Source organism: Prenolepis imparis, unplaced genomic scaffold, assembly GCF_030444845.1.
Source record: "Prenolepis imparis isolate NDT839.2.m4 unplaced genomic scaffold, iyPreImpa1.0 SCAF_288, whole genome shotgun sequence".
Taxonomy (NCBI): Eukaryota; Metazoa; Arthropoda; class Insecta; order Hymenoptera; family Formicidae; genus Prenolepis; species Prenolepis imparis.
Genome location: NW_028141446.1, coordinates 2,006 through 13,227, shown reverse-complemented (window position 1 = coordinate 13,227; position 11,222 = coordinate 2,006). Strand labels below are relative to the sequence as shown.

Below are 11,222 nucleotides of genomic sequence, written 5' to 3'. Positions count from 1 at the left end.
AAAAAAAACAATACATTAATAAATAAATGCTCTTACTTAATAACACCATTTATCAATCACGCCACTACCAAAAGATGATTTTATTAAAATTATATGTTTCTCTTTTATAACTACAAAGTTTTTTAACATAAAATAACATTTTTTAAATGCGCACGCGCGTGAGTAGATGCGTGGGTGGGTGAGTTGGGGTGTAAAATTAAAAAAAACCACATAGTAGCCATCTCTAATAAATTTGCTAAATTTTGCTACCAATTTCTTGAAAATCGGTCAATAAATTTGTAAATGCGTGAGTGGGTGCGTTGGTGGGTGCGTATGTAGACAAAATTAAAAAAAAATCACATACAGTAACCATTTTTGAAAAATTTGCGAAATTTTAGTACCAATTTAGTGAAAATCGTTTAATAAATGTGTGAATGCGTGTGTGGATGCGTGGGTGGGTGCGTAAGTAGACAAAACTAAAAAAATCACATATAATATTCATCCCCGAATAATTTTCGAAATTTTAGTACCAATTTCGTGAAAATCGGTTAACAAATTTATGAGTGCGTGGGTGGGTGTGTGGGTGGTTGCGTGGGTTAGCAAAACTTAAAAAATTAAAAATTTGAAAATTTTAATACCAATTTCGAATCGTTCACCAATTTCGTGAAAATCAGCGAACAAATGTATTAGTAGGTGGGTGGGTGCGTGGGTGGTTGCGAGGGTTTGTTAAAAAAAATCACATATAATAGTCATCCCCGAATAATTTTCGAAATTTTGTTACCAATTTCATGCAAATAGATGAAAAAATATATGATTGCGTAGGTGTGTGCGTGGGTGGGCAAAACTTTAAAATAACCATAATGCTCATCCCTTAAAAATATCGAAAATTTGACTACCAATTTCGAAAATATCGGTTAACAAATATGTGATTGCTTGGGTGGGTGCGTGGGTGAAGGTGTAAAACAAAAAAAATCACATATAGTAGCCATCCCCGAATAATTACGAAATTTTGGAATCAATTTATTGAAAATCGGTTAACAAATGTATGAGTGCGTAGGTGGGTGCGTGGGTGGTTGCGAGGGTGGGTTAAAAAAATCACATATACCATAGTAGCCATCACCGAAAAATTTGCTGAATTTTTTTACGAATTTATTGAAAATCGGTGAACAAATGTATAAGTGCGTTGGTTGGTTTTTTGGGTGGTTGCGTGGGTGGGCAAAACCCACGCAACCACCCATAACAATGTTTTGGAACACCCTAAACACATTGGCGTAAATGGAGTAAAAATCTGTAAAAAAATTATTTTCAGGAAAACATACCCTCCTCTATGAGAAAAAAAAAATTTTTTTAAAAATGAAAATAAACCCCACAGCAGCCACCCCCGAAAAATTTGCAACATTTTGGTACCTGTTTCACAAAAATCGGTCCACAAATGTGGAAGGAGTTCGCGTACATACAGACAGACAGACAGACGGACGGCACTTATATATATAGATATTTTTTATATTTTTATATTATATTCATATTATATTATTATATTCTTATATATTCTTATATTTTAAATTTCAAATTCACATACACACACATTCATACGCACGCACACACACACACACACACACACACACACACACACACACACACACACACACACACACACACAATTATAAATATTACACATACCTATTTTATGAATAAAAAAAAAATTATTTTAAACATAAAAACACATTTTTTACTTTAGAATAATTCCTCTCTTTCCTCCCATTTATATTAAGAATATTATTATAAAAGAATTATTATTATTAATATTGGAAAAAAATATTTAAAAAAAAAAAATCTCCTTCGCATGCACCTCGCGCTATCTCTTTCTTCTCTCTCGCGCTATCTCTCTCACGGTTCCCAGCCTCGCGCTATCTGTCACTCTTTCGTGTACCTCGCCGCGACATATCTCTCCTTCACATGCGCTATCTCTTTCTTCTCTCTCACGCTACCTCTCAGTCTCTAGCCTGGCGTTTCCCCTTCCCCGTATGACGTCAGACCCCGCAAGGACCCCGCAACAAGTTATGTATGAGAGCTGCTTACGGGTGGGAGAAAGATGGAGAATGGAAATGCATGCAAAAATTACATCATAATTTAGACTTTAAAAACTCTTTATTTATATATTTTTTCTTACATATTATGGACTAAAAATTAAAGCTGCCAGCTCACAATCGATGAGTTGATGTTTATTGAAGGCGTCGCTAGCGCGTATTACATTTGATACTTTTTTAGGATTCTCGTTACATTGGACGCGATATTTGAAAATTGTGTAAATTTAACATCGACTGTCTCGGTAATTTTAACCAATCGATCAAAAGATACATCAATGCATGGATCGAGATCGAACATACGATGTAACGTCGATTCGATCATCATCATGCATACATTTGAAGATTCGAGACTTATGAGTTTGGCGTTGTTAATCGTATGAACTCGCATTGTTAGCGGTCCAACGCTTATAAAACTGTGGACATCATTAGACGCGTTCCGAAGAAAATTTTAAAGTATCATCGAATATGAAATTTTTATGCTTTTATTCCATATATTCCTACAATTTTTTTTGAAGATCTTATATTGAAAATTATTGTACGGAATTCACAAATTTGACATAATAACTTTATAAAAGCGTATTTATTTCGTTTTTAAATCGGATTTTTTTTTTATGCAAAGAATAATATTATAAAATCGTAAATCCCCTTGTTGGAACATAGAGCTGAAACCAACAATCATTCGATATACCATGCGACGATCACCTGTGAATCACGCGCTCACTACAGGTAGGGTGGGAGAGATCCCTTAGTACGGAAGAATTATAAAGGGGAACAAGTCGAGAATTGTGTGTGTGTGTCGAGACGTCTAGAGAAAGAGAAGTCGCTCAGAATCGCTGTAGTGTGAAGCCAAATTTATATTCGCTATCGTGAAATTTATTCTCCGCTGTCGTGGAAGTTAATTATATAATTGATTAGTTGAACTAATTGTGACGCGAATTTATTCGAGAAATTATATTGACAAATTTGTAATATTATAGACTAAGCGGTGATTCGTGCGGTGTTTTGCCACCCATCGCAGCACTCATATTGTTCAACTTAAAATAAATCAGCAATTATATAATCTCGCATACTAAACTGAATCCATCTCAATTAAAACATCTTCGCGAGAATTTGCATTAAACAAAATGGTCCTTCGAGCCGGATGAGTGCGCGTATCGGAGCAGGTGATCGCCGCGATCGATTGAGTGCGTTAGAGACACGTTGGTCGAAAAACAATATTTTTAACGACAACTAGTAAATTTGTAATTGACTTGAACAATATAATTATTAACACGAGAACATTTTAGAATATTGAAACTAGCTGTAGCTGTGGTACATTTGATCGGTCTTTCTGATCATTGATTGCCCACGTGATCGCGACGTGTGATTGTTCACGTGATCGCGACGTGTATTTTCTCGAGTGATCACAACAGGTGATTGTTCACGGGATCGCGACGTGTCCTTTTCTCAAGTGATCGCGGCAGGTGTTTACTCACGTGATCGCGACGTGACAATCGTGTTCATCGTCCTCAATCATTCCGAGATTTCGGTGATACAGAAACGCAGTGAAGTAATAATTAACGAGTGCAGTCAATCCAATAAGCAAAATGAGCATCGAAATTCTTCGCAAACAACGGATTCATCTAAAGGGAAAATTGACTAATATTAAAAATTTCATCAATAAGGTCAAGAAAGATGCGAACTTGACACCAGAGGAATTGACAGCGCGACTTCAGTCCTTAGAGGAAATACACACCAAGGCGCACAATATATCACAGCAACTTTTTATACTACAAGACGAGCCCGATTCAAGGGATGAAGCAGAGGACGCCGAATTCGACGAGCGTTATTATAGCATAAAGGCAGATTTATTGCAGTTACTAGGAAGAACCAAACCATCTCCAGCAGGACCGTCAAGCGGCAGCGCAAGCAGCGGGACTGATGATGCAACGATGAAACAATTTCTGGAGCAGCAGGTGATTTTAATGCAGAAATTAACTGAGCGTAATGACAATGATACGCTAGTTAGGACCATGGAACAACAAGGTCAACTGCTAGAGAGATTGAGCACGCGGTCGAGCGCGTCCGTACGAGAAGCTCAAGTAAAATTACCGTTAATCAAGCTGCCGACGTTTGACGGAAATGTGGAGGATTGGAAGAGGTATGCAGATACATTCAAAACGCTGATTCACGATAGTGAGCTGTCTGGTGTGCAGAAACACCAGTATTTAGTCGGATCTCTGAGCGGTTCAGCGGCAAAAATAATCGAGGCGATTGACATCTCTGAACACAATTACGTCATCGCCTGGGATCTATTAAAAAGGAGGTATGACGACGAAAGAGGGATAAAAAGACGACACATATAATGCCTAATTGACGAGTTGCCGCGAATCAAACAAGAATCTGCAAGCGCAATTCAGGAACTCGTCGATCACATACAGAAACATATACGAGTGCTGCAATCAATGAAGCTCCCCACGGACTCGTGGGGCGAATTGATCATATACGTTATCGAGAAAAATCTGGACAACGTTACCAGAAGGCGATGGGAGGAACACATCGAAAGCAAAGAGGACATCACGACGACGACCATGATGGAGTTTCTGCAGCGGCAGAGTCAGATGTTGCGGCGATCGGCAACGGACGGCAGTATCAATGGATCGAGGAGCGGGGTCGGCGACAGGGAGGCTTCGAACAAGCAGCGAGGTTCGAATACGAGGTCGCGAGGCAGGGCGACGCTGGCAACGACAACTCCGGAGAAAAGATGCTATCTGTGTCAAGGACATCACCTTCTCTATAGCTGCAAGAAATTTTTGAGTTTGGCTGTCGACGACAGAATCAAAGAAATAAAAAGACTAAAATTATGTTTAAATTGTTTTCGATCAGATCACTATTCCAGATCTTGCAGGTATGGCTCTTGCAAGGAATGCGGCGAGCGGCACAACACGCTGTGTCACCTGAGAGGCTCGACCAGGAACCCGCCAACAAACCCACCGAGGAGTTCGACAGAGAATCCGGAGGAAGCATCCACTAGCACGACCCTCTGCTCAATGACGGACGCCGTGAGAGGAGCAACAACGGGCGACATCGAATCATCGAGTCATCATACCCGAATCGACTGCGAGCGTAAGCGCGTCTTGATGGCAACGGCTATCGTAAACGTAAAGACGAATGTCGGCGAATCTCCATTGCGGGTATTGTTGGATAGCGCTAGCGAGCTTAACTTTATAACGGCAGCAGCATGTAAACGCTTGAATATAAAATTGGAAAACAATCGGGAAAATATAAGCGGATTGAATGGTATGAGTTGCGTCATAACTCACGGTTGCAGGGTCTCACTGAAATCGCGTACGTCAAATTTTGAGTTAAATTCTTATTGTCTGGTTGTTCCAAAGATCACAAAGAAACTGCCTTCATTCACGGTCGAAGTATCTGAATTTCAATTTAAAATCCCAAAAAATTTAAAGTTGGCAGATCCATTGTACTTTAATCCCAGTCATATTGACGCGCTCATCGGAAGCGAATTCTTTTTTCAGTTACTGGATAACGGTAAGATCGAGCTAGGCGACGATTTGCTTGCATTGCAAAAGACAAAGTTCGGGTGGATAATGGCAGGTCCGGTACCGCAGCACCTAATTATCAATCGAACGACCAATCGTCAAGTTTCAAGCAACCATACGTGTCTGTTGACGCAGCAATTGTCTATCGATGAGACTATCAAGAGATTCTGGGAATTAGAAGAATACAAAAGCAATAACACGCTATTATCAAAGGAAGAACAATGCTGCGAGAATTATTTTGTAAATACCACCGGTCGAGACGCGTCCGGACGATTTGTAGTTCGATTGCCCTTTCGGGAAAACAAGGATCAGTTGGGTCGTTCGAGAGATATCGCCGTGAAACGATTTAATCATTTAGAACGCAAACTCCAAGGACGTTCAGAATTTCGTAAACAATATTGTGAATTTATGCGCGAATATATTGATTTGAATCACATGTCTGCGGTTGACGAGAACGATGTCGCATCAAATCCAATATATTTACCGCATCACGGCGTGATTCGCGAATCAAGCCTAACTACGAAGTTGCGAGTCGTATTTGACGCGTCGGCAAGAACCACCTCTGGTATTTCGCTTAACGATACGTTGTTTGTAGGAGCAACTTTACAAGACAATATAATTGATATCGTGATGCGTTTTCGTTTATCGGCTATAGCTGTCACCGCAGATCTTCAAAAAATGTATAGACAAATATTAATACATCCAAACGATCGCGATTACCAAAGAATTTTATGGCGATTTTCTCCGAGCGATCCAATAACCGAATATAAATTGAACACCGTAACATACGGTCAGGCGTGCGCTCCTTTCTTAGCCATTCGTTGCGTGCGGCAGTTGGCGGATGAGGGATCGAGCGAATTTGGCGAGGCATCGAGAGCGTTGTTGAGCGACTTGTACGTCGACGACATTATCACGGGTGTCGATTGCGAGGATGAAGCGATAGAATTGATAGCGCAATTAAAATCATTATTAGACAAAGGTGGATTCAAGGCGCATAAATGGCGGACGAACAGCGAGCGAGTGATGAAAGGGTTGCGAGCGATCGATCAGATAGGGGAACCTTCTGCTTTGGCGATCGAGGCGAGTACGATAAAGACGCTAGGTCTAAATTGGTGTCCGAAAATGGACATCTTTCAGTTTTCGGTCGAGTGTATGGTCGATTCGGTCTCAACGAAACGCGAGGTTTTGTCAACGATTTCGAGGCTGTTTGACCCGCTTGGATTGATCGGTCCTATTGTGGTTCGAGCTAAGCTCATTATGCAAGCAACATGGATATCAAATCTCGGGTGGGACGAACCGTTGACTGAGAGTCTCCGTCGAGCGTGGGACGCGTATATGGAGGATTTACGGGGAGTCGGCGCGATTCGAGTCCCGCGTAGAATTGTTCGATGCTCCAATGCAGTGCGCTTCAATCTACACGCATTTTGTGACGCCTCATTAAAAGCGTACGGAGCTTGCATTTACTTGCAAGCAATTGATGAAGACAATAATTCGAGTTCTTCCTTGATCTGCTCTAAGTCTCGAGTGGCACCAGTCAAGAGCCGGACAGTCACGCTGCCAAGGCTCGAGTTATGCGGCGCTATTGTCTTGGTCAGATTAATTCAAAACGTAAAGAGAGCGCTCAAGATTGCGTTGGATGAAGTGCATGCATGGAGTGATTCGACTATAGTGCTGGCATGGATCGCCGGCGATCCATCGCAGCAGAAAACATTCATCTCAAATCGAGTAGCCGAGATACAGTCGATCCTACCATCGATGCATTGGCATCACGTGGACGGCGTCGAGAACCCGGCGGATTTTGTATCGAGAGGCACTAGCTTGGACAATTTGAAACAGAATAAAATCTGGTGGGAGGGACCGATTTGGTTGTCGCGTTTTGGGGGTTTCGAACGGCACGGTTCGCAACCGTCTCTCACCGAGGAGGACGAGAAAACTATTCTAGTCGAGCAAAGGTCACATGGGCGAGTTTTCGCGAGTGTTATCAAGGAAGACCATATTATTGAGTTATTATTAAATCACAACTCGTCGCTGTCGAGAGTTGAAAGAATCGTCGCAAGGATCATTCGGTTCGCGAACAACATCAGGTCGGATCGCGACAAGAGAAATGTCGGAAATTTATCAAATGCAGAAGTTTGCCGCGCGCATCGAGTGTTAATATCAGCGGTGCAGGAATTTAGTTTCTCGGAAATAATGGCGAATCTGCGAGCGGGCAAACGGCTTCGAAGTAGCAGCAATCTACGAGCACTCAATCCCTTCGTTGACAAAAAGGGACTCCTTAGGGTGGGCGGTAGAATTCAAAATTCAAATTTGACGTTTGAAAATAAACATCCGATCATTCTGCCATCGGATAGCAGATTTACACAATTGCTATTCGAAAGAGAACACCATCGATTATTACATATCGGCCCTCAATCACTGCTATATTCTATTCGAGAGAATTATTGGCCGTTAAGGGGAAAGAGCATTGCTAGAAGAATTGTACATAGATGCGTAATTTGCTTTAAAAACAAACCAAGAACGTCATCACAAATCATGGGGCAATTGCCCGCGGACCGTGTGACGCCGAATCGACCATTCTTTGTTACCGGAGTCGACTTTGCCGGACCGATTACGACTCTACTCAATCGGGGTTGAGGTAGAAAAACGAGCAAATCATACATCTCGTTATTCGTCTGTTTTACAACTAAGGCAGTCCACCTCGAGACTGTTAGCGATCTGAGTTCGGCATCCTTTATAGCCGCTCTTAGACGATTTGCCGGACGTCGAGGCTATCCTCAACGCATTTATAGCGATAACGCAACAAATTTCGTGGCGCACAATGAGATTCGAGAGATGTATGATTTGCTCGAAAGAGAAGAGCGGAATCTAAATGAGATATTTTGCATACCGAATAAGATTGAGTGGAGGTTCATTCCGCCGGCGTCTCCTCACATGGGAGGATTATGGGAGGCAGGCGTAAAATCCTGCAAATTCCACTTGAAACGTGTTATAGGCGAGAGTTTGTTAACCTTCGAGGAGCTGAGTACCGTATTGACTCAGGTCGAGGCGTGTCTAAATTCACGTCCGATTTGTCAATTACCGTCAACAGCCGCGGACCCGCAACCGCTCACGCCGGGGCACTTTTTAATTGGTGGTCCCTTGACTGCTCTCCCTGATATCGATATAACAGAGGTACCCACAAATCGCCTCGATCGTTGGCGGATCGTTCAAAAAATTGCTCAAGATTTTTGGAAACGATGGAGCAAAGAATATTTGACATCCCTGCAGGGCCGAGCAAAGTGGACTCGCGAGCAAATTAATTTAAATATAGACGATGTCGTGCTAATACAAGATAATAACGCGCCGCCACTAAGGTGGAAGTTAGGAAGAATAATCGAACTACATAAGGGAAAGGATAACAAGGTACGAATTGTTACACTGCAGACGGCCAGTGGTACCTATAAAAGAGCGATAAACAAATTGTGCAAGCTCCCGATCTCTGAGAAGTAACCTACTTTGAAGGGATTAATTAATCAATTAATGGTGGGCGGAATGTTGGAACATAGAGCTGAAACCAACAATCATTCGATATACCATGCGACGATCACCTGTGAATCACGCGCTCACTACAGGTAGGGTGGGAGAGATCCCTTAGTACGGAAGAATTATAAAGGGGAACAAGTCGAGAATTGTGTGTGTGTGTCGAGACGTCTAGAGAAAGAGAAGTCGCTCAGAATCGCTGTAGTGTGAAGCCAAATTTATATTCGCTATCGTGAAATTTATTCTCCGCTGTCGTGGAAGTTAATTATATAATTGATTAGTTGAACTAATTGTGACGCGAATTTATTCGAGAAATTATATTGACAAATTTGTAATATTATAGACTAAGCGGTGATTCGTGCGGTGTTTTGCCACCCATCGCAGCACTCATATTGTTCAACTTAAAATAAATCAGCAATTATATAATCTCGCATACTAAACTGAATCCATCTCAATTAAAACATCTTCGCGAGAATTTGCATTAAACACCCCTTACTAATCTTGATCATTGAATAAATCTCACCATTTATCTACATTTCCCTTCAATCAGAAATTTATATAAATTTAAAATCATACTATATTATCGTATGCAATTAATTACAATTGCGATTTAGTGCGATTATTTATATTTATAATAAAAAATGGAAAAATGTTTATATTTGTTTTATTTGAATATAAATGCATAACGAGAAGACTAGAGGAGACCGGGGCTAGTAGGCTCAGTTCAAAGATATTATAAAATACCTCTTTTGTTATAAAATATATTTTTTTTTGTTTTGAACACGCGTTTAGATTGGTCATCACTAATTAAATAAAAATATATTATATAACTAATTTTTATCAGATCTATATTGATGTTTTATTTCTTCTAATATAACAATATTGATATGTGTGCAATTGAAAACTATTAAAATCATCAAAAAAGCCCGATCTCTAAAAGTTAATAAATTATATAATTTTTTCCGTGATTCACGTATATGGTACCACTGTGCGACATCTCTCTCGCGCTATCTCTCGTAAACACCTCACGCTCTCTCTCTCTCTCTTTTAAGCGTTCTCATGGTCCTTTCCGCAGGTATAAACAAAACAGCGTATGGCGTATAGCATTACGGTGAGCGCTGATGTCCAACCGCTCGAATTTATAAACAGATATTTATTACTACGATATCTGAGGGGATGGGGCTGAAGCTTATGGAGAGAGGGTCTGTCTCTGCGATGTTCATCACAAAGTTTAAAGCAGTCGCTGAGCTAAGTATCGCTAATTGTCATCGAGCTAAGTTATTAAGTGCAGTGCAAAATGCCTTTTGGATCGGGAGACATTTTGGGCCCAAATTTTTTTTTAACAAGAATATCCTTAGGACTTCATGAAATAATAGACATAATATCTTGGAAGACCCACCTGCTAGAAAATTTATTGAGGACTCTGTTCCTTATATTCACAATGCCGGTAAGTTTTTATTATTATATAATAAATTTGTTTATTAATATTATCTACTAAATTTGTCGATTTTCAGAAAATAACCGAGGAATCCATCCAAATCGGTGGATACCTTAATCATCGGCATATAGAACAAGTACGAAATTATCGGTGGTGCGATCGGCGGGAATTGGCCGAGCTATGGGACGACGCGGAGGGGATCGTGGAATGGGCATAGGATTACTAGTGAGATGACGTCTTCTGCCTCAGAAAATTGTTCGGCGAGGAATCATATCCTCCCGAACCTGTCAGGGAGGAATTATGGGTCTAGTGAGTATCTCTTTTTAATTTTAAATATTATTAAAATAATAAAATAATTAATAAAAATTTTAAATTTTTTAAGTTGTTTTTATATCGCTAGTACAATAATCAAAGGGGTAGTTGTAAATTAATCGACCAAACTAGCCAAAATTTGTTTATTTAATAGAAGTTACAACGCTTCGACCATATGGTTGTGGTCCTTTTCAAGTATAAACTGAAATAATAATTAATTAAAAAAAAACGGTTTGAATTCAAAAAGCAGTAATATACATAAATGGATTTGCTATAAAATTTTGAGTACACATGTTCTTATTGAAACACTTCAAATTTGAGTTAAAACAAATCATTAACATCTTGTTG

At 40.2% G+C, this 11,222-nt stretch overlaps 1 protein-coding gene across 1 annotated transcript; it reads left to right on the top strand.

Annotated features, from left to right (window-relative positions):
• The first annotated feature begins 4,510 nt into the window (after window positions 1–4,510).
• Window positions 4,511–9,094, top strand: LOC145948226 (uncharacterized). Its single transcript, XM_083057968.1, has 2 exons — window positions 4,511–8,234; window positions 8,343–9,094. Exons 1-2 carry the CDS (start codon window positions 4,511–4,513, stop codon window positions 9,092–9,094), a joined length of 4,476 nt encoding a protein of 1,491 aa, XP_082914094.1.
• Window positions 9,095–11,222: the final 2,128 nt, after the last annotated feature.